The 19,864-nt window shown below is 44.9% G+C and overlaps 2 protein-coding genes across 2 annotated transcripts in view; one reads left to right on the forward strand and one right to left on the reverse strand.

The window, feature by feature from the left end:
• The first annotated feature begins 241 nt into the window (after nt 1-241).
• On the forward strand, nt 242-6,034 carry LOC139326038 (uncharacterized). Its single transcript, XM_070956130.1, has 5 exons — nt 242-381; nt 1,904-2,043; nt 2,987-3,782; nt 4,882-5,055; nt 5,280-6,034. The coding sequence occupies exons 1-5, from the start codon at nt 278-280 to the stop codon at nt 5,446-5,448; spliced, it is 1,383 nt and encodes a 460-aa protein (XP_070812231.1). The 5' UTR covers nt 242-277; the 3' UTR covers nt 5,449-6,034.
• Nucleotides 6,035-7,156: 1,122 nt separating this feature from the next.
• VWA1 (von Willebrand factor A domain containing 1) overlaps nt 7,157-19,864 on the reverse strand; it is a 32,591-nt gene continuing 19,883 nt past the window's right edge. Inside the window, exons 3-6 of the mRNA XM_070956162.1 lie at nt 13,058-13,336; nt 11,459-11,731; nt 10,626-10,895; nt 7,157-9,528 (exon numbers count right to left, since the gene is read on the reverse strand). Of these exons, the coding sequence (XP_070812263.1) occupies nt 9,485-9,528; nt 10,626-10,895; nt 11,459-11,731; nt 13,058-13,336 (866 nt within the window). The 3' untranslated portion in view covers nt 7,157-9,484. The remainder of the gene's footprint in view (nt 9,529-10,625; nt 10,896-11,458; nt 11,732-13,057; nt 13,337-19,864) is intronic.

Genomic DNA, 19,864 nt, shown 5'->3' on the forward strand with positions numbered 1-19,864 from the left:
CTTGGGAGCGAGGGAAGAACCTCCTCCCTTTTCCTCTCCCCGCCCTCCCGGCTCCCCCCCCCCACACCTCAGTCACGTGCTTTGAAGGAGGTTCGTCGCGAAAGAGAGAGAGGCGCCAATGGGGTGAAGAGGCGCAAAAAAAAAAAAAAAAAGGGAAGAAAAGAAAACGGCGAGGGAGGGACGGTAAGCGAAGAGGCCCAATCTTAGTAGAGTCTCGGTCGTCCGGCGGGAGGCGGCCCGTCTCCGTAGCAACGGGAATTGTTGAGGCGATGGCTTGATGGAGTGTGTGTGGGGGGAGGGAAATGAAGGCGATGCCTCAGGGAGGCCGCGGATGGCGGCGGAGGCGGCTTTGCGAGTGCGAGGCCGCGGAGCCTCCCTCAGGTAACGGGGCTTTTGAAGGGAATAGAGGACCACCCAATGGAGGTTTCTGAGAAGATTTCCCTACTTGGGGGCGGAGGGGAGCGGGGGAGGGTTGGAGTTGGTGGCTGGGGAAGATGGGAATTGTAGTCCCTCGGGTGTGGAAAGTTCTGAGGGCGAACGAATGTGTGTGTGTGTGTGTGTTTATATATATATATATATATACAGATATATACAGATATACACACACACACACAAGTTTTGGTGTATTCGGGTCTTTTCCCTGTGTGTGTGTGTGTGTGTGTGTGTGTGTGTATATACATATATAGAGTATGTATGTGTATATATATATATACATATACAAATATTATCTATATAACCAGAATTTTAAACATTTTAACTAACTTATTTACAATGACGCGGGAAAACATCCGAGATTTTAATTTTTTGCATATATATATGTACACATACATACATACATACACATACTCCTTATATATTATATACTATATACTATACTATACTATAGGACTGTCAGGGATATATATGTGTGTGTGTGTGTGTATGTATATATATATATATATATATATATGAGATACATATATCTCAAACTATTCGAAAAATACAAGTTTGAAGTAAAGAAAGAAGCAGACATTCTGCGAGCTCCAGAACTTAAAATTTTAAGTTCCGGAGCTCGCAGAATGTCTGCTTCTTTATTTTATATAGAGATAGATAGATAGATAGATAGATAGATAGATAGATAGATAGATAGATAGATAGATATGTTCCTGACAGACACAAAGAGGTTGGATTCCAAAGCCCCATTTCCTCCACCCCGGTGCTCATGCTGGCTGGGGATGATGGAGGTTGCAGTCCTAGGCCGCCTTCCTGCCTGAGAAAGGAAGGGGTGTATTTTTTTAAATTTAATTTATTTTAAATACAAGTAATGCAAACAATATGAACATATACAAACACATCTAAATACATAAAAAGGAAAAAAAATTACAAATAATACAGTGCAGCCCCCCCACCCCACCCCCGGAGACCATTTCCTCCTTCTCCCCCCCTTTATATTTCTTCTTCTATAACAGCTAAAAAATAAATGAAGGGGTGTATTTTAATGTGTTTGTTTTATTTATGAAATTCTAAATCGCTTCAGTATAAATACTTGGGACATTCACAAAGTTGTTGTACAGAGGGACTGGGCACCTCAGGTTTTCTTTTATTTATTTATTAAACACATTTATATGGCCGCCCAACTCATTAATAGAGAATCATTTTTTTTCACTCGGGATCTTTCTCAGCTTTGTGAGAGAGAGAGAGAGAAAAAAGGAGATTCTGGTCCTACTTTGCTTCTTGCAAGCATTTTTTCTTTTTTAAAGAAAGAACCCCACCTATGTCTTTTGGGGTGAGCTAAGAAATGGGGGGGGGGAACCAGACCAGAATGGGACAATTCATAAAAAATATATGGGGGCGGTTGTGGTTACTGGATTAAGTTTTAACAGCCGGCATTGAAGTGATGTCATTTTGTTCTTTCTTTTTCTAGAGAGGCCTCAAAGGAGCTCCTTGGCAACAGCCAAAAACCCAACACAACCCACAACATCGATTTTATAAACTTAGGGAGACGCCCTGCTCTTCACTGGGATGAGCAGCAGAGAAAGTCATTGCTGCTTGAGGAAGAAAATGGTAAAGAGTGCTGGGGGGTGGGGGGAAGGGACCCAGGTTCGAAGCCTTGTAGTTCCAGGGAGCGTGCAGAGTAACTTTGAAATTTGAGGCCTGCTGTCTCTCAGCCCCAAGAATAGAATAGAATTCGTCAAGAATCATAAGGGGCAACACTTAATGATAGTCATAGGATACAAATAAGCAATCGAATCCTACTAGGAAACAATATCAATATAAATCGTAAGGATAGAAGCAACAAAGTTACAGTCATACAGTCATGCAGTGGGAGGAGATGGGTGATAGGAGCAATGAGAAGACTAATAGTAATAGTAATGCAGACTTAGTGAATAGTTTGACAGTGTTGAGGGAATTATTTGTTTAGCAGAGTGAGGGCGTTCGGGAAAAAAACTGTCCTTGTGTCTAGTTGTTTTGGTGTGCAGTGCTCTATATCGTCGTTTTGAGGGTAGGAGTTGAAACAATTTATGTCCAGAGAGCCAAATTGCAGGGAGTGTTTCAAAACCAGCAAGACCGTCCACCTGTGCCTTTACTTCCGAGTCATCCCTTGTTTCTTAGCTGTTCTCCTGGCAGCTCTGCGCATGCGCACATTGGGAACAGGCTCCAGCTGTTCTTCTGCCCCACTGATATCTGACTCCGAAGGCAGCTGATAACTGTCAAGACGGCCCTGGCCCCCTCTCTGCCTCCGACTGCAGAGCCCTCATCAGAGCCCTCCCCAGACTCCAGGACTGGCCCATGTTCCTCCCCAACCTCCTCACTGTCTGAGTCTGTCATCAGCTCTGCTGGCCGCTGGCGAGCCCCAACAGTGTATTTCTTAAAAGTGAGATAGCAAAGAATTGGTTGTCATTTTGATTGAAATTTGGTCATGCTCATTGTGGGCCAGTTCATGTTTTGGGTCTTCTAACCGCATGGATTTCCCCCACCCCTTTTCTCTCGTCTCGCTCTTTGACAGAGATCTCCACCATTGAAGACTTGGAAGAAAGCTTACGAAAACTAAAGGTTCAGGTGGACAGCTTAGCCTCCGGTCTAACTGTCCATCCAGATCAAGATTACAGTTCTGCTCTGGAACCGAGTCCCTTAAGTTCCAAATGGTACCCATCAGGGTCACGCACTGAGACGGAATGGCTACTGAAAGCAAAACATCTTGCGAGATCACTAGACGATAACTTGAATTTGATGGGTTTGGCCATTCCAACCCTAAATTCATCCCCACCAAACGAAACGTCAGGATTTTTTGGCGCTGTGAGTCGGAACTCTCCCGCCTTGGGGGATCTTTCGGTCCCGTTGAAACTCGGGGCCCCTCATGTGATTGGCGTCAAGTCTTTGCTGCCCCCCAAGTTTCCAGTCCGAGCTTGCTTGCCAGAAAGATCCTCGTTCACATTCCGCAGAGGCCGTTCGCTTAGTCACTCGGAGGTTACCCGCTCCTGCTCCTTCTCTCCGGATGCCAAACGTCCACGTTGGTTCCAATCACGGTCTCAGTCTCCGAGGCCTATCTGGAGACCCACCTCGGCTAAGGCTAATGCCTGTGCCCAGCCTCCGCCTCAGCTGGGGAAGCCCAGAGGAGTCAGAAAGAAAAGCATATCAAGCAGACCATCGCGGTTGAGGTTCTTCAGGCCAGGAACGTTAGCATCGAAATCCTGGACTTCCACTAAGGCAGATGGACAGAGGACACCGAGGGAGTCTTGGAGCCCTTACAGTTTGGCTTCTTCTGATATCTCTTCGCCCACCGCAGAGGAGATCAACAAACGGTAGGAAGAGGCTTCTAGGCCTCCTGATTTAACATAAATCAGAATTATTATCATAATACAGCAAATCATGGCCATTAAATGCCCTCTTCGGCCATTGTGAGATACTTACTATCTACAGGCCACCAGGTGGATCCAAACTCTGCTGTTTAAAGTTTTGCTACATCACAGGAACTCTTGTTTCTGAGGCTGTTGCCATTAACCATTTAAAGCTTCCCTTATGCATGCAGAAGCAGCTTAATGTCAATCTACGCCTCCCACGGGCGTAAGACTTGTCATTGGTTGTTTTTATGTCAATCTGTGCCTCCTGTGCGCATAAGGCTTGTCATTGGTTGCTTTTTTGGCGTACATTATAGGCTTAATTCATGCTCTTGCTAGCTCTGTGATGGCGAACCTATGGCACGCGTGCCACAGGTGGCACACATAGCCATATTGGTGAGCATGTGAGCTCAGCTCTGGTGCGCATGCACGCACTGGCCAGCTGATTTTTGGGCCTTCTGGGCTCAAAAGTAGGGAAACAGGCTGTTTCCTGCCTCCGGAGGGCTTTGGGGGATGGGGTGGTGGAGAAGGCCTGTTTTTTGCTGTGGATTTTGTTAGACTTCGTTTGTTTATTTTCCTCCCATCTTACCACCAGGTAACTGGACGGTTTACAATATTTTACTGTTTTAGTGTCAGCTGCCTGGTTGTTGTAACATTCATTTCATGTTTCTCGCTGTTTGTGTGTTTTCTTTTAGCTTTGTACGCCATCCAGAGTCCGCTGGAATTAGGCGGCTAATACATTTTAAATAAATAATAACAGGGGGGCACAGTAGTACGTTGACACTTCAGTTCCCAAACTCTTTTAGCAAGAAAGCCTAGGATGACTCGTTCTAGGAAATTTCCCCAGCTTTTTGTCAAACAGCAAAATAACTTAATTAGTCCAGAAAACCTTTTCCTAAATCATTTTCCTGACTGACAATAACAGTGGTTTCTTGTACAGCAGTCCTGTGCAGCCCATAGGCAACAAAGTCAAGTTATGCATAGAGCAGTGTTTCGCAGAGACCAGTTGACCGGGAGAAACTGCAAGACATTTAACCATCTTTTTTTAAAATTCGGGGTTCAGCTTCCTGCAGACGCTTTCTGAAAGCACGATGGGGAGAGACCTGATCGAAATGTCTCCGTACCAGAAGGAGCTGGCTCGTCTCCGACTCGAGCGCCTGCGCGTGGAGGAAGGTTGGCTGTTGGAATTAAAGAGGCAGCAGGAATTGGAACGAACCCGTGGCCCCAGGCCCAAGTGGTGAGGATAGGCTCTCCTGTGGAGCTGTGGATTCTTTGGATTGGGTCCTGAGAGTAGATTCAGCAGGGCCACGTGGGAATCCGGTGAGATTTGCTGGATCCATGAGGTTTGGGACATATTAATCCTGGGGTTGTGTGGGCAATGTTAGCTTATAAACTGAGGGCCAACAAGACTCCTTGCTTGAATCAAGCTCTTTTCTGCTTTTTCCTTGTGGTTTTTTGAAGGTACGAAATGAGGGACTCTCAATTCCACTACGAAGCCCACAAGAACAACAAACTTCTGAGAAGCAGCCCAGAGATACAGTCGGTCTTCGATTATAGGGGGGCTCTATCAAGAGCATCGAAAGAGTTCCAGCAGGAACAGAAGCCCACCTCCCTCAAGGTCTACTGGTAAAAGAGCCGAAGGAGACATTGGACATCAGAGGAGATAAAAGAAAGGCAGGTCAGGATGAGCAGGGCCTTCCTCTATTCCCAGTGAATGATGGCTTGTTTTTTGGGGGGTGGGGGGTGGGGTGGCAGTGTGATTCCAAGTGTCATTTTTATGCCTTGTTCTTAATCACTCAGAGCTGATTTAAACTTTGAGAAGTGCCACAGGACAGGTTCTCTTTTAGTGAAATGAAATGAAATGAGCAAAGATTCCTTGCTAGAGAAAGAGGTAACTGGATATCCTGGTTTACTGGGGAGAATTTACGCAAAACATCTCTGTGTTAAAGGCAGTTTGGGCTGTTTTCTGGCTTGGTGTGTGCAGATTTGATGTGTGTACGTGTGCCTTTTTTCGAGACCCAATTTGATTGTCATTGCCTGCAGTCTCAAAACTAGTTCAGCCAAGGGACACTCACTATGGATTTTCTCTCATTCGCTTTAACTTTTTGATTAGGAGAGCACTGGGAATTAAAAAAAACTTGATTACTGCCCAAGAAAATCTTCTTTGGCTCAAGCAAAAAAAAAAAAAAGAGATAAATATTACACTAGAAGAAAAAACTGAGCATGTACTGTACGTTTTCCATCTTTTATTAAATGCTTTTATACTTGGTGGCTTTTGTATTTCAATGTAGTGGTAGTTTTTAATTTTTTTTTTTTTGAGGTTCATTTGATTCTTAGACTTGCAAAGAGAAGATATCTGACCTGTTACTGACATGCCAGAAGGGTTCTTGATATATATGTGTCTTTTATTGAAGCGCTCCTTTGTATGGCTGGCTCACAAGTGTTTTGGTATCGTCCTTGGTGAGTTAACTGCAGAAACTATCTGACGTGGAATAAATCCAATCAGGAAATCAAAACCATCCCTCTACTAACACAAATTATTCTATGATGAATTATCCTCATTGATCAGTTGTGATCAGAATTTGTGAGTGAAAAAACAAAGGCAGCGTGCGTTAACAGAGAAGATTCCTTTGAAATAGCTATTTGAACCAGCTTTCCCAAATGTCTTTGCACAATTATGGAATCTTTTATCTAATTATCTATGGGTAATCCCATATAACCTAATAGGATAACAGTCCTGAGTACATATGTTCCGAAACATTTGTATTTTATCCTGTTTCATACTTAACGATTTGCCGGTTGACAAGAAATTTCCATACTGGCCAAGGATGGATATATTTTTTCCGCCAGTCAGTTTTGTTTGTAGAAGCTTTCTTATTTGCTAGCTCTCTCTGTGGAATGGTATTTCTTTTTTATCATTATTATTTTTCAAACTTGGAGATTTCTAACTGATCTTCTACATTCGCTGTACAGATGTCATTACAGTGACAATTTTCTAGCAAGCTAATTCAAAATACAGAGTTGACCAGTCAATTAACAAATCTCTTCCCTCCCTTTTTAAACTCCTCCCCCACCCCCACTGCATGGCTGTTTACATACTTCTGTAGGCTTGATCTTTCCTGGCATGACACAGGATCTCAGTGCCCTCAAGTACCCTGCAGGAAATTAAATCTCTCTTTCTTTCCCCAGTTTCTGCTCTCCAAAAAAAATCTCGTGTCAACAGATCACAATGTTCCCGACTCTCATTCCTTGAAAACGAACCGTGAATGCCACGGCATTGCATTCGGTGGGACCGCATCCAAAAGAGAGGGGAAAAAAAATATTCCAAATTACTTGCCTCATTTGTTCTCTTGTTTAATTCACCTTATTTTAAAGGATACATGACAATGTCGCTGCTGGAGTAAGCCAAGGAGAGACAATGGCTACTGCATTAGTAAAACGGTACATGAAAGAATTATGGAGAAAATGAAGTGGTTTCCGACTGGCAAGATAGTTACGACCGTCCTACGCATTCTGAAACGGGAACGAAGCCATCTTAAGCTTTTGGGTTTCATTACAAAAGAGCCACAAGCCACAACATTACTTGCATTATTACAATCGTCTCTTTTTTAAAAAACAAACAAACAAACACACACACACACACCTGCCTTTCTGTTAACTACCATGTTTCTCCGAAAATAAGATCCTGCCTTATATTTTTTTGAATCCCCGAAATAAGCGCCTGGCCTTATTTTCAGGGAGGTCTTATTATTTTGGGGCGCGTGGAGCAAGACGGGGTTCCTCTTGCCATCTTACCTGATTTCCAGCTCTTGTCTTCCTGACCCTAACCAGAGGAAATGGCCGGGACCGGCTGCATTTTGCGTTTAAATATTTTCAGGAAGGGCTTATTTTGGGGGGGGGGCTTATTTTAGCACATGCACTCAAAAGCCCGATTGGGCTTATTATCAGGGGAGGTCTTATTTTCGGGAAAACGAGGTAGTTTGGGCTGAGAAATGTCACTGTTGTGTGGGGCTAATTCAATTCTCATGCAGATGGAGGCTCCCACGATGAAACGGTTAAACAAACACACATGGAAAACAAACATTTCGGAATTCTAGCTGAATTTCACCTCAAGGAGCTAGTTGTCTAAGATGCAGTGATTTATGGTAGAGATTTTTGGGCTGTATATTTTAGGCCCGCCATCTCCAGCTGGGTGCTCCGCAAATCTGTTGGAGCCTACCTCCTAGGATGGGTCACGATAATACTGTATTTTTCAAACAAGTTTGTTCGCTGTCTTAACAAAAGGCCCTAAGCTCCAATTGTCTGGCAGTGCTGTATAAACGGGTCAGATTAGGGTAATTTGCAAACTACTTTTTCCCAAAAGGGCCGACACGGCGCCCGACACTTTGCGTGGCAAAGTGCTTCAGATTGTGTCTTCTGAACCGAACACGTGATTTTTGCTGGATGGTCACAGTTTGAGGCGGCCCTGCCACCTCTCTCACATTTCCAGAAAAGTACAATTATTTCTTCTGCCTAGGCCACAGTTCAATTTCAGGCAGCCACCGATGGATCCAGCCACGTGTAATGCTCCCCTGTCTGCGTTTGCACAATATATATTAACTTGTTCCCAAAGTTATTCTGAGCATCTTAGCTATCCTTTGATATCTGTCTTTTATCTCTGTTTACCAGGTCATTGTCTCTGCTGCCTCCTAGTATCTATGGCAGGGGTGCTCCACTTTATTTCTCTAAATGGTTGCATTCCCCTCTCTCCCCCAACATGTAATTTTTGATGCCGCCCAAAGTAGACTGGGATTAAGCAAGTTCACTGACCTACTAGTTTACTTGTTCAAGAACTGTATCTCTCAATTTTATTCGGTCACATATTGCGTCCTGCCATTGCCAAACTCGTTGTTCTGATCCACCTATTTCTTGGAATGTGGATCCTGGCCACCTAACTCAAAGGTTAACGTGACACAGCCTGGAGAAGAGTTTTACATCCTAACACTCTTAATTTATTTCCTTCCAAGGACAGAGCAAACGCACCTAAATAAAACAGGAAATATCAGTGGCCAGTGGTTTTGCTCTCAGCTCTCCCTCAGTCTCAAGGAAGTCTTCGGAATTCTATTATAGGTGTGTTAATTTCAGATGACGGCAGTGTTCAACAGCTAAGATTTTTGGACTGCCACCTTGAACAATTACAAAGGAATCATTTTGGGATCTGCCTTGTGCTTCTAATTCCTTCCCCTCCCCAATCGAACTGCAATAGTTTTTGAAGCAGAAGGACGTTCTTACAATTCAGAATGCGGATTAGAAGGTGAACTTCTCACTTGCATGTGATTTTTTGTTTTGTGTGCTTTCTCTCCTCCCTCCAATTTCATACAAAACGCAAATAAATAACAACGCGAAAGAAGCGGGATTTGTGTCTTTCGCTGGTATTCCAAGGAAAGGAAAGGAAAGTCAGTGAGCGAGGACTCCTTACAACATCAAATATCCCCGTGAAGCTGTTTTCTGTAACCGAGCCAAATTGTGGGGGGCATTTGTAGGCAAGTTAAGTTGCAAAAGGGAACAGGGTGGGTAGCCGGAAGTTGAAAAGGTTGGGACTGCAACCTCCTTCATCCTGGTGTCTTGATACCATTGTCCCAGGCTGTCCTTGTCTTCTGACCCACAAAAGTTGCGCCCACAAACGCTCACACTCTCCGCCGGTGCCTGTAGTAGCCACCTGCGGCCGAAGCTGCAAAGGGAAAGAACCAAAAAAAGCATCATCAGATGGACGAATCAGGTTGCCTTCCGAGTCTCTTATTTGCAGAACAGGCTGAAGCCGGAGAAAAGTTATATAATAATTGCCAAGTAGCTATATAAAGTGAAAAGAAGTACGGTAGCGTATTTCACAGGGCATTTTTCTGGGACAGCCACCAGGGGGAGCACGTTCCTTGCAAATTCCTCATCTGAATCTGAATTCCTTTATTTTCTGCATGCTAAATTGTGTGGCTCCATTTGGGATTTTTAAAAAAAAAACAAAAACCTTGTGCCATGTTCCTTCCTTCTGCTTATAACTGGAAATGAAGTTCTTGGTTGTCTGCCAGGCACAACTGGAGACCTTTGGAAACAGAAGTCCTGATTTTCTTAGGGGAAAAAACTAAATTTCTCAGGCCGCCTTGCACTTATTCTAGGAATCCAGGCAGTGGTGGGCTTCAAAAATTTTAAGCAAAGGGTTCTCTTCCCGGTTGCTGGATGGGGGTGGCCTAGTCAGCCTCCTGCACTGTGGTGGGGAGGGGTGTTTTTGACCACCCTTGGGCTCCAGAGGCTTTTTTCGAGCCTCCGGGAGGGTGAAAACGGCCTCCCCAGACTCTGGAGTCCCGTTTTTTGCCCTCCCCGAGCCTCTGCGCGCACCCTGCACTTACCTGCATCCAAAACAGGCCGCATGGGAACTCCTGGGAGGGGCAGGGTGGGTGGGGCCAGCCAGGAGTGGGATTTGGGGGTTCTCTGAACTGCACAGAATCTTATCTAGAGGTTCCCCCGAACCCCTGCGAACCCCCAGCAGCCCCATCCCCTGGATCCAGGGGAAAATATTGTCCTGACCTCCAAACCATTTCCTTTCTTCCTCTCCACTATATTTCTGTTAGAATATCTCTTAAAAATTTTCATTCAGTGGGAATGTAAATTGGCTCAGCAACCATGTAGAAACAGCGGTGCATTTTTAAAAAATAGCAAGGACCCCTCCTTTCTCACATTTCAGCCTACTTTGTCTACCCTCCCTCAATCCTAGAGATACCTATTGAGTTACCAAGGCAGCAGAACCTAAATTACTTCCGTCCCTGCGCCTCTTACCAGGCTGCTGATGGATCATTCGACACAGTCCTCTCCCAGGATGGGTTCTGTACACAGGCTTCACGCACACTTTGTTATTGCTGCCGGGGGTCAGATCTGACAACAGAACGCTGTGGATCTGTGGTGAGACACTGAGGAGGGTCGAAGGGCCGGCTTGCCGCCGACAGCGAACACGGTAACCCAACACGTCTCCTTCTGCTGGATCCCAGGAGGCCTTTACAGAGCTGGGGCTCAGATCTTCAAAATGGAGGTGCTTTATTTTGGAGTACTCTGTCCATTGGAGAAAACAAAAGAAAAGAAAAAGAAATGAGGATGATGCGCGGGCTTTCTCCAGGGCGAAACGAGGAAAAGAAAATCACAATTGGTGTTGGTATCAGCCAAGTGGGCAACCTAGGAGAAAGTCAGGCGAGGGATGTTGGCAGTTGTAATACTAATCAAAGGAGGACAATCCAGCAGCCTTATTGTGCAGCCATTTAGGATCCTAAGTGTGCCCAGTTCTTCTGTCAGAATGCACACAGTGTGACTATATGAGACAACCCAGGAGCAAATACAGTAAACAGAGGTTTGTATTTAAGTAGTGGTTTTATCTACAAAGAATATATACATACATGTACTTTAGTCAGATCTCAAACTATCAGCAATTACAGCATGGAAACACACACACATGCAAAGAGATACGCCCCCAACAGGGCCTCTTCTTATTACAGGCCCTTAAAGTGATATGAGCCCCAAAACCTTGCTGACTCATTCCTAGCATTACATCATCGTAGCAGTTGCTCAGCTCTTAAATCACCCTCACATCTTCCCTCTCACCTTCCTTCTTTCCTGCTCACCTTCCCGTGTGCAGGCTTTGGCCGAGAGGGCTTTCTCTTTGCCAGACTTATAAATGGCGGACACCGTCACCAAGTAGCTGGTGTTGGCCAGGAGGTTTTCCAGGACAGTGGTGTTGAGCCTCCCGTCCACCTCTTGCAGCTGGACTAAATTGTCGTTCAGGGAACCGTACATGACTTGATAGGCGGCCACACTTTCTAGGATGGGAGACCAGCTGACCCGGATACTGTGGGGTTTGGACTCCGAGATAAGAATCTGGGCTGGGCTGACCACATCTGCGGAGAGAAGCAATGTAACAAAATAAAAAAGGGGGACCTGATCAAAGCGATCAGCAAAAGTTGGTATTTTTGTGACAACAATTTTTACCGAAGACATTTTTTAACGAGAGAAAAGCAGTACAAATGATAGAAAAGAAACAGTAGACGAAATAACACTGAAAAGCTAAAGAAGGAAAAAACGACAACAGAGAAGTGCCTTCTGATCTTTTTGATAGCACTTATAAATGTCACTTAACGACCACGTTTGAGCCCAAAATATTCTCTCTGCTAAGCGAGAGAGTTGTTAGGTGAATTTTGCCCCCATTTTATGACCTTTCACGCCATCGTTGTTAAGTGGATCACCACAGTTGTTAAGTTAATAGCACGCTTGTTATGTGAATCAACTTTGCTTGTCAGAAAGTTGCAAAAGATGATCATGTGACACCCCCCCGGCTCCCAGGACCCTGCAACCGTCATAAATATGAATCAGCTGCCAAGCATCTGAAGTTTGATCGTGTGTGACCATAAGGATGTTGTAAGTGTGAAAAATGGTCACAAGTCGCCTTTTTTCAGTGCCGTTGTTACTTTGGTCGTTAAATGAACTGTCGTAAGTCGAGGACTACCTGTATTTATATTTTACTCTTGAGTTTACATCAGAATCTCCTTCTTCCATCAGCTACCCATTCTAATTGTCAGACCCATGAACCTACAAGTTCTTTTTTTCCAGTCAAAAGTCCATAAGAAGTTTCCATTTGGCCAAATTTCCATTGTTGTCAGAGCGTTTGCATACTATAAGGAGACAATCCAGGAGCAAAACACACCACACAGATACTTAACAGTGGTTTATATACAGAAATATACGTGGCTGGCAAATACCTGACAAGCAATCAAACTTCTTCTTAACTCTACACGGAGAACTCGGCAATGAATACCGGACACAAGGAGAGAGAATACGCCCTCTCCTGGCTGCCTTTATAAACGCCTCTTAAAGTGGTAAAAACTCTTGTGGACCCGTTCGTAGTCTACAACCGGCAATACCAATGCCGATTCATCTTCATTGCATCAGCCTTACATTGCTTACATCAGCTTTATAGTTGGTCAGCTCTTAAATCTCGATACCTTAACAATTGGGAAACTTGAACATTAGGCTGTGGCCTATGGAAAGGCCCACGTCTTGGCACGTCCAGCCAAAATAACCAGAAATTAATGCCTCGACCGCCACCAGTAACGAGCTATCATAATTAACAGTGACAAGGCGGGACTGGGCCTGTTATTCCAGTCGGATGTATGTTCTTAAAAATTAATCCCTCGACGGGGAAATTTCCCCCCCCTCCCTTCTCTTACCTTCCAGAGTGGTGACCCTGGTGGTTTGCGGCGGGATGAATTTCTCGTTGGATTCTGGGATGAGGACAACCTCATAGGTGGTTTGCGAGGCTAGCTGTGCCACCACAATGCTAGTATGGTCGCCAGTGAGTTTTTTGGACACTTTCCGCCAGGGTTCGCCACTCGGGGCATACTCCAAAATGTAGTAGCCGGTGTCCCGCGTCAGAAGCTGGGGCCAAGTGAGACGGAAGCTGCTTGCGGAGACGTCTGTGGCTCTCAAACGCTTGGCTTGGATGATGGCTGGAAGGGAAGGGAAGAAAGACAATTTTTGCCTGTGTTCCTGCCGCGTGATTAGCTTAGATTAAGGGTCTCCATACTTTGCAACTTTAAGACACGCGGACTTCAACTCCCAGAATTCCCCAGCCATTATGGGAAATTCTGGGAGTCGAAGTCCACTGGGTCTTAAAAGTTGCCAAGGTTGGAGACCCTTAGCTTAGATGGTTGCAATCTCAGTTATTTTCTTATTACAATTTGCCAAACTTAGTTTTAACATTTTTTTTTTTTAAATCCTGGGCTTAGTTATATGAACTCAGGCCCTTTAGTTGAGAGATGATTGAAGCTGTGAACCCATAATGATATCCTGCTTTTGATAAGACCAAATCTAAGAGTTTATAATGTTCATGCCAGATCGAATATAACAGGTTTTCGTACTTACGCTAGACCGAATTAGATCTACTTAAATCTAATTAAATTTCCTGACAGAACAATTAATCAGTGGAACGACTTGCCTTCAGAAGTTGTGAATGCTCCAACACTGGAAATTTTTAAGAAGATATTGGATAACTATTTGTCTGAAGTGGTGTAGGGTTTCCTGCCTAAGCAGGGGGTTGGACTAGAAGACCTCCAAGGTCCCTTCCAACTCGGTTATTCTATTCTATTCTATTCTATTCTATTCTATTCTATTCTATTCTATTCTATTCTATTCTATTCTATTCTATTCTATTCTATTCTATTCTATTCCACTCTACTCTACTCTACTCTACTCATTTCCAGTTCCAATTATTCTATTCTATTCTATTCTATTCTATTCTATTCTATTCTATTCTATTCTACTCTACTCTACTCTACTCTACTCTACTCTACTCTACTCTACTCTACTCATTTCCAGTTCCAATTATTCTATTCTATTCTATTCTATTCTATTCTATTCTATTCTATTCTATTCTATTCTACTCTACTCTACTCTACTCTACTCTACTCTACTCTACTCTACTCATTTCCAGTTCCAATTATTCTATTCTATTCTATTCTATTCTATTCTATTCTATTCTATTCTATTCTATTCTATTCTATCCCATTCCATTCCATTCCATTCCATTCCTCCACTCTTCGGTATCTTCTGGTGCTTCCTTTTGTTTGGTCCTTCTGAGGTCTGAGGGACCAATAACTTTTAGAGAGACTATGTCCCTTGCGTGCAAGCCAACAGAGCTAACTTCAGTTTCCACCCTTTGGGAACTTGCTGTGAGAAAAAGGAACAAATGGGGATGGGACGTAGTGTAATTTGCATTATATGAAATATGGGAAGATGCTTTTAGAAAACACGTGTGTATCTCTGATCTCGCCAGAAGATGGCAACAAAGACAGCGACTGCAAGGATGGGAAGATTTCCAAAGTTCCCTCTTAGCCCAAAAAATGTAAACATTAAACAAAATGCTAGAGTTTTACCATCATCAACTGGATTGAAATGTCTCTTGAGTCCCAAATTAGATCTCCAAGGAAATACTTGTTAAATGTGTAAGTCCTGTATTACGTATTTAGATTTATGTGTGAAGGCATGTCCTATTTCTGGTTTGTATTTTTACATGGTCTTTGCTTTAGACTTCCTTATAAGCCCCTGAGAGCAATCCGTATCCGCACAGAGAATCCAGCCATAAATCGAGGATTTAAAAATAACCACCAGATTCTTAAACCTTCTTGTTTAACCTCGTAAAGGTAAAGGTTCCCCTCGCACATATGTGCTAGACTCTAGGGGGCGGTGCTCATCTCCGTTTCAAAGCCGAAGAGCCAGCGCTGTCCGAAGACGTCTCCGTGGCCGTGTGGCCGGCATGACTCAACACCAAAGGCGCACGGAACGCTGTTCCCTTCCCACCAAAGGTGGTCCCTCTTTTTCTACTGTCATTTTTTAAGTGCTTTCGAACTGCTAGGTTGGCAGAAGCTGGGACAAGTCACGGGAGCTCACCCCGTTACGCGGCACTAGGGATTCGAACCGCTGAACTGCCGACCTTTCGTTCGACAAGCTCAGCGTCTTAGCCCCTGAGCCACCGCGTCCCTTGTTTAACCTCTTAGCCTTGTTCAAACTTGGTTTGCAGGCAGCCCATCGTTTGAGGGTTTGCTACAGAAGCATTGTTTTTATTTAACAAGCTACTTTCAGAAAGATCCATGGAAAGAAAGGAAGGGAGAAAGGAAGGAAGGAAGGAAGGAAAGAAAAAAGGAAGGAAGGAAGGAAGGAAGGAAGAAAGAAAAGAAAGAAAGAAAGAAAGAAAGAAAGAAAGAAGAAGAAGGAAGGGAGAAAGGAAGGAAGGAAAGAAAGAAAAAGAAAGAAAGAAAGAAAGAAAGAGAGAAAGAAAGAGGAAGGAAGGAAGGAAGGAAGGAAGGAAAGAAAGGAAGGACAAAAATACCTTGTGGCGTTTGAAGGCGCTTATTCTCAGTTTACTATCACATGTGCTTTTCTGAATTGCTATGCAGTGATTCTCTGGCTTAACAGAAACACCACAAAATTAATGGTTTTTACATCCACAAGGAGAAGGAAGGGGAAACTTTCCCTCTTGCCAATGAACCGTTTGCTTTTGGTTCCCACCGATACCTTCGGCAGCTAACCGCGGGCAAGTTAGTGCCAATTTCGTCGCGGCCACTGAAGTCCAAACAACAAAGCCAGTTTGGTGAGCTGGGAGGCCTCTCCGTGCCTTGAATGCAAAAATTACAGCCTCGGGGTTGATGATGAATTCGAATAACCTTGCCCGTTTGTTTTGGATGAAAAGCGGGCGTTTTCCCATCCTCGTGGGCCTTTGCCTAGTCCAGAATATTCTAACCACATCCCGCAGGCCCTGGATTTGTAAGCTTCCCACCCAAAGAAGCAGCATGGATTTAACATTTACTCAAGGCTGGTTGCTGAATTGCTCTGCAGGTCTACACCGTATAAAGTTTCAAAATACCACGTTCTGCTCCCACCTCTCAAACAAACTGCAGTCGGTCACAGCACAATCGGCATAGCCCAATTCGGTGTGCTGGATGAAGTCGGGTAGGAGACGGACGCTACGAAAGGCAAGACAGGCAGTCCTCGGCTTACAACAGTTCGTTTTAGTGACCGCTCAAAGCTACGACAGCACTGGGAAAAAGTGACTCGCGACCGTTTTTTCACCCTTACGACCGTTGCAGCTTTCCCTATGGTCACGTGATCAAAATTCAGACGCTTGGGCAACTGGTTCATCTTTATGACGGTCGCAGCGTCCCCCGGGGGTCACATGATCCCCTTTTGCGACCTTCTGATGAGCAACATCAATGGGGAAGCCAGATTCACTTAATGACATGTACCTAACTTAACAACTGCCAGTGATTCACCTAACAACCATAGCATAAAATGGAGGGGAAATAATCGCTTAACAACTGTCTTGCTTAGCAGCGGAAATTCTGGGCTCCGTTGCAGTCGTAAATTGAGGACTTCCTGAACTCAACAACATCTGGAAGAGCTTAATGATTCTTCACTCTCTTAGCCTGTAATAATGGGGAGAAATCGACTCATTTTCTCAATTCTTTCTTGAGAAAGAATGGCAAGATATATATCTGTGAAATGTTTTGGAGGTGCCAAACATATCAACATCATTAACCATTAAACTTTAGCCTAAATGTGCAAAGCATCTGTTTGGAGACAAACGGCACGTGGCTCAAAGAGGAATGGAGGAATAAGCCGCTGAAGAGATGTAGTTCTAAAAAAAGTCATCTCACTAGGCCAGAATTAAAGGTAAAGGTTCCCCTTGCACATATGTGCTAGTCGTTCCCGACTCTAGGGGGCGGTGCTCATCTCCGTTTCAAAGCCGAAGAGCCAGCGCTGTCCGAAGACGTCTCCGTGGTCATGTGGCCGCCATGACTCAACGCCAAAGGCGCACGGAACGCTGTTCCCTTCCCACCAAAGGTGGTCCCTATTTTTCTACTTGCATTTTTTTTTTTTTACGTGCTTTCGAACTGCTAGGTTGGCAGAAGCTGGGACAAGTCACGGGAGCTCACCCCGTTCCGCGGCACCCGGGATTCGAACTGCTGAACTGCCAACCTTTCAGTTGACAAGCTCAGCGTCTTAGCCACTGAGCCACCATGTCCCCTAGCTCAGAATTACAGAGAAAGAAAGAAAAAAAAAAGTCAAGCCGGAAGAAACTGCAAGAGTGGAAAGCTGAATCGTTTTAAGACGTTGGATGAAGCCTTGCCAAATTATTTTTTAAGGAGAGGAGAAAAAGAATAGAAAGGGAGCGACGGTTGAAGAAGGTGGAGCAGAAAAAAAATCGCGCAAAAAAAAAAAACCCCTTAGGAAGGCAGCCTCTCTCTTTGCAAGCTTTCATTGTCAGGCTGATTCTGGAAAATGAATGGTTTGCAAACATGTTCAACTGCAGGCCAGAAGAGTGAGATCACCCAGGCATGAAGGGACTCACCCTGACATAGAAAAGAGAACAAAAAGAAAGAGGGAGGTGGGGGCAATGCCAACTCTTGGAGAGCTTTCGAGACCCCGTCCGCAGCTTTGGAGGACTTTCAGGGGGTCCTCTTTGGCAGGGACCCATGCTTAAGTCAGTCTCTCGATCTGGGAGGACTAGATTTAAAAAAAGGAGAGAATATAATACGATGTGGTAGGAAACCAGGCCAGCTTTCTCCTTTGATTCATTCCCCTTTTCCCCTGGCTGTCTCTCTCTCTGTCTCTGTCTCTCTCTGTCTCTCTGTCTCTCTGTCTCTGTCTCTGTCTCTGTGTGTGTGTATCTCTGTCTCTCTCTCTGTCTCTCTGTGTCTCTGTCTCTCTCTCTGTCTCTCTGTTTCTCTCTGTCTCTCTCTCTGTCTCTCTGTGTCTCTGTGTCTCTGTCTCTCTCTCTCTCTGTCTCTCTGTCTCTGTGTCTCTCTCTCTCTGTGTCTCTCTCTCTCTGTGTGTCTCTGTCTCTCTGTCTCTCTCTCTGTCTCTCTGTCTCTCTGTGTCTCTTTCTCTGTCTCTGTGTCTCTGTCTCTCTGTGTCTCTGTCTCTCTCTCTGTGTCTCTGTCTCTCTGTGTGTGTGTGTGTGTCTCTCTCTCTGTTTCTCTTTCTGTCTCTCGCTCTCTGTCTGTCTCTCTGTCTCTGTCTCTCTCTCTGTCTCTCTCTCTCTGTGTCTCTGTCTCTCTGTGTGTCTCTATTTGTCTGTCTCTCTCTGTCTCTCTCTATATGTCTCTGTCTCTCTCTGTCTGTCTATCTGTCTGTTTCTCTTTCTGTCTCTCTTACTCTGTCTCTCTCTCTCCCTCTGTCTCTCTTGCCATCCATCCATCCATCCATCCATCCATCCGATTTTCTAACCTTATGGTCCCTAAGCCTTAGTGTTATTAGCCTACCCAACGAGATGCTGCATTCCAGAGGGGATGGGCAGGCGGTTGTCTCTCTTCAGTTCCTCCCAAGGCTGCCAGCACTCCCATTGGCAGATGTGAGGAATTCAAGAGAAAGTCTTGAAGCCCGTCTGAAAAACAATGCCCTTCTGTTGCTACGACAAAGGGCGCCTTTGACAAGATCTCATATGATGGGGTATTACAGTGCCATTTCTCGGGCCTCTTCCCGAGCTGCCAAGTCTTCCAGCCCCCAAGCCCAGATTCCAGTCTCCGTTCGCTTTGTGTCCTTCAAAATGTACATACGGGAACTGGCTGGAGTTGGGAAAACCACCACAGCCTCGGGACAGAGAAGAAGAGTGCTCGGCTGCATCAGATCCAAGTTTGCCGAGAATCCGGGAGGAACCTCCCCGAGGGCCTGTTCCCTGATGCGATGAGAACTATCGTTTTTTTTTTATTTTTGTTTTTAAGATGGCTGTATCAACTACGTAGAGAAAGAGTTTGTTTGTTCATGCCTCTAAACCGAATACGAGTCAATGACCAAAGCAACATTGGGATTTGCGCTGGCCACGAGGCGGACAGAAGCTTTTGAGCAGTGGTGGAATTCAAATCTTTTTACGACCGCTTCTGTGGGCGTGGCTTGGTGGGCGTGGCAGGGGAAGGATATTGCAAAATCTCCATTCCCTCCCCACTCTTAGGGGAAGGATACTGCAAAATCCCCATTTCCACCCCACTCCAGGGGAAAGATATTGCAAAATCCCTATTCCCTCCCCACTCCTGGGGGAAGGATATTGCAAAATCTCCATTCCCACCCCACTCCTGGGGAAAGGATACTGCAAAATCCCCAATTCCATCCCACTCCAGGGGAAGGATATTGCAAAATCTCCATTCCCACCCCACTCCTGGGGAAAGGATACTGCAAAATCCCCAATTCCACCCCACTCCAGGGGAAGGATACTGCAAAATCTGCATTCCCACCCCACTCTGGGGCCAGCCAGAAGTGGTATTTGCCGGTTCTCTGAACTACTCAAAATTTCCGCTACCGGTTCTTCAGAACCTGTCAGAACCTGCTGAATTTCACCCTTGCTTTTGAGGCTGTGGAACAGTCAACTGAAAGTCTAGTTTGATGAAAAGAAGGACCAGGGGAGACATGATAGCAGTCTTCCAATATCTCAGGGGCTGCCCCAAAGAAGAGGGAGTCAAACTATTCTCCAAAGCACCTGAAGGCAG

The sequence above is a fragment of the Pituophis catenifer genome, unplaced genomic scaffold, assembly GCF_029215685.1.
Source record: "Pituophis catenifer annectens isolate HBS135680 unplaced genomic scaffold, rPitCat1.0.hap2 SCAF_18, whole genome shotgun sequence".
NCBI lineage: Eukaryota > Metazoa > Chordata > Lepidosauria > Squamata > Colubridae > Pituophis > Pituophis catenifer.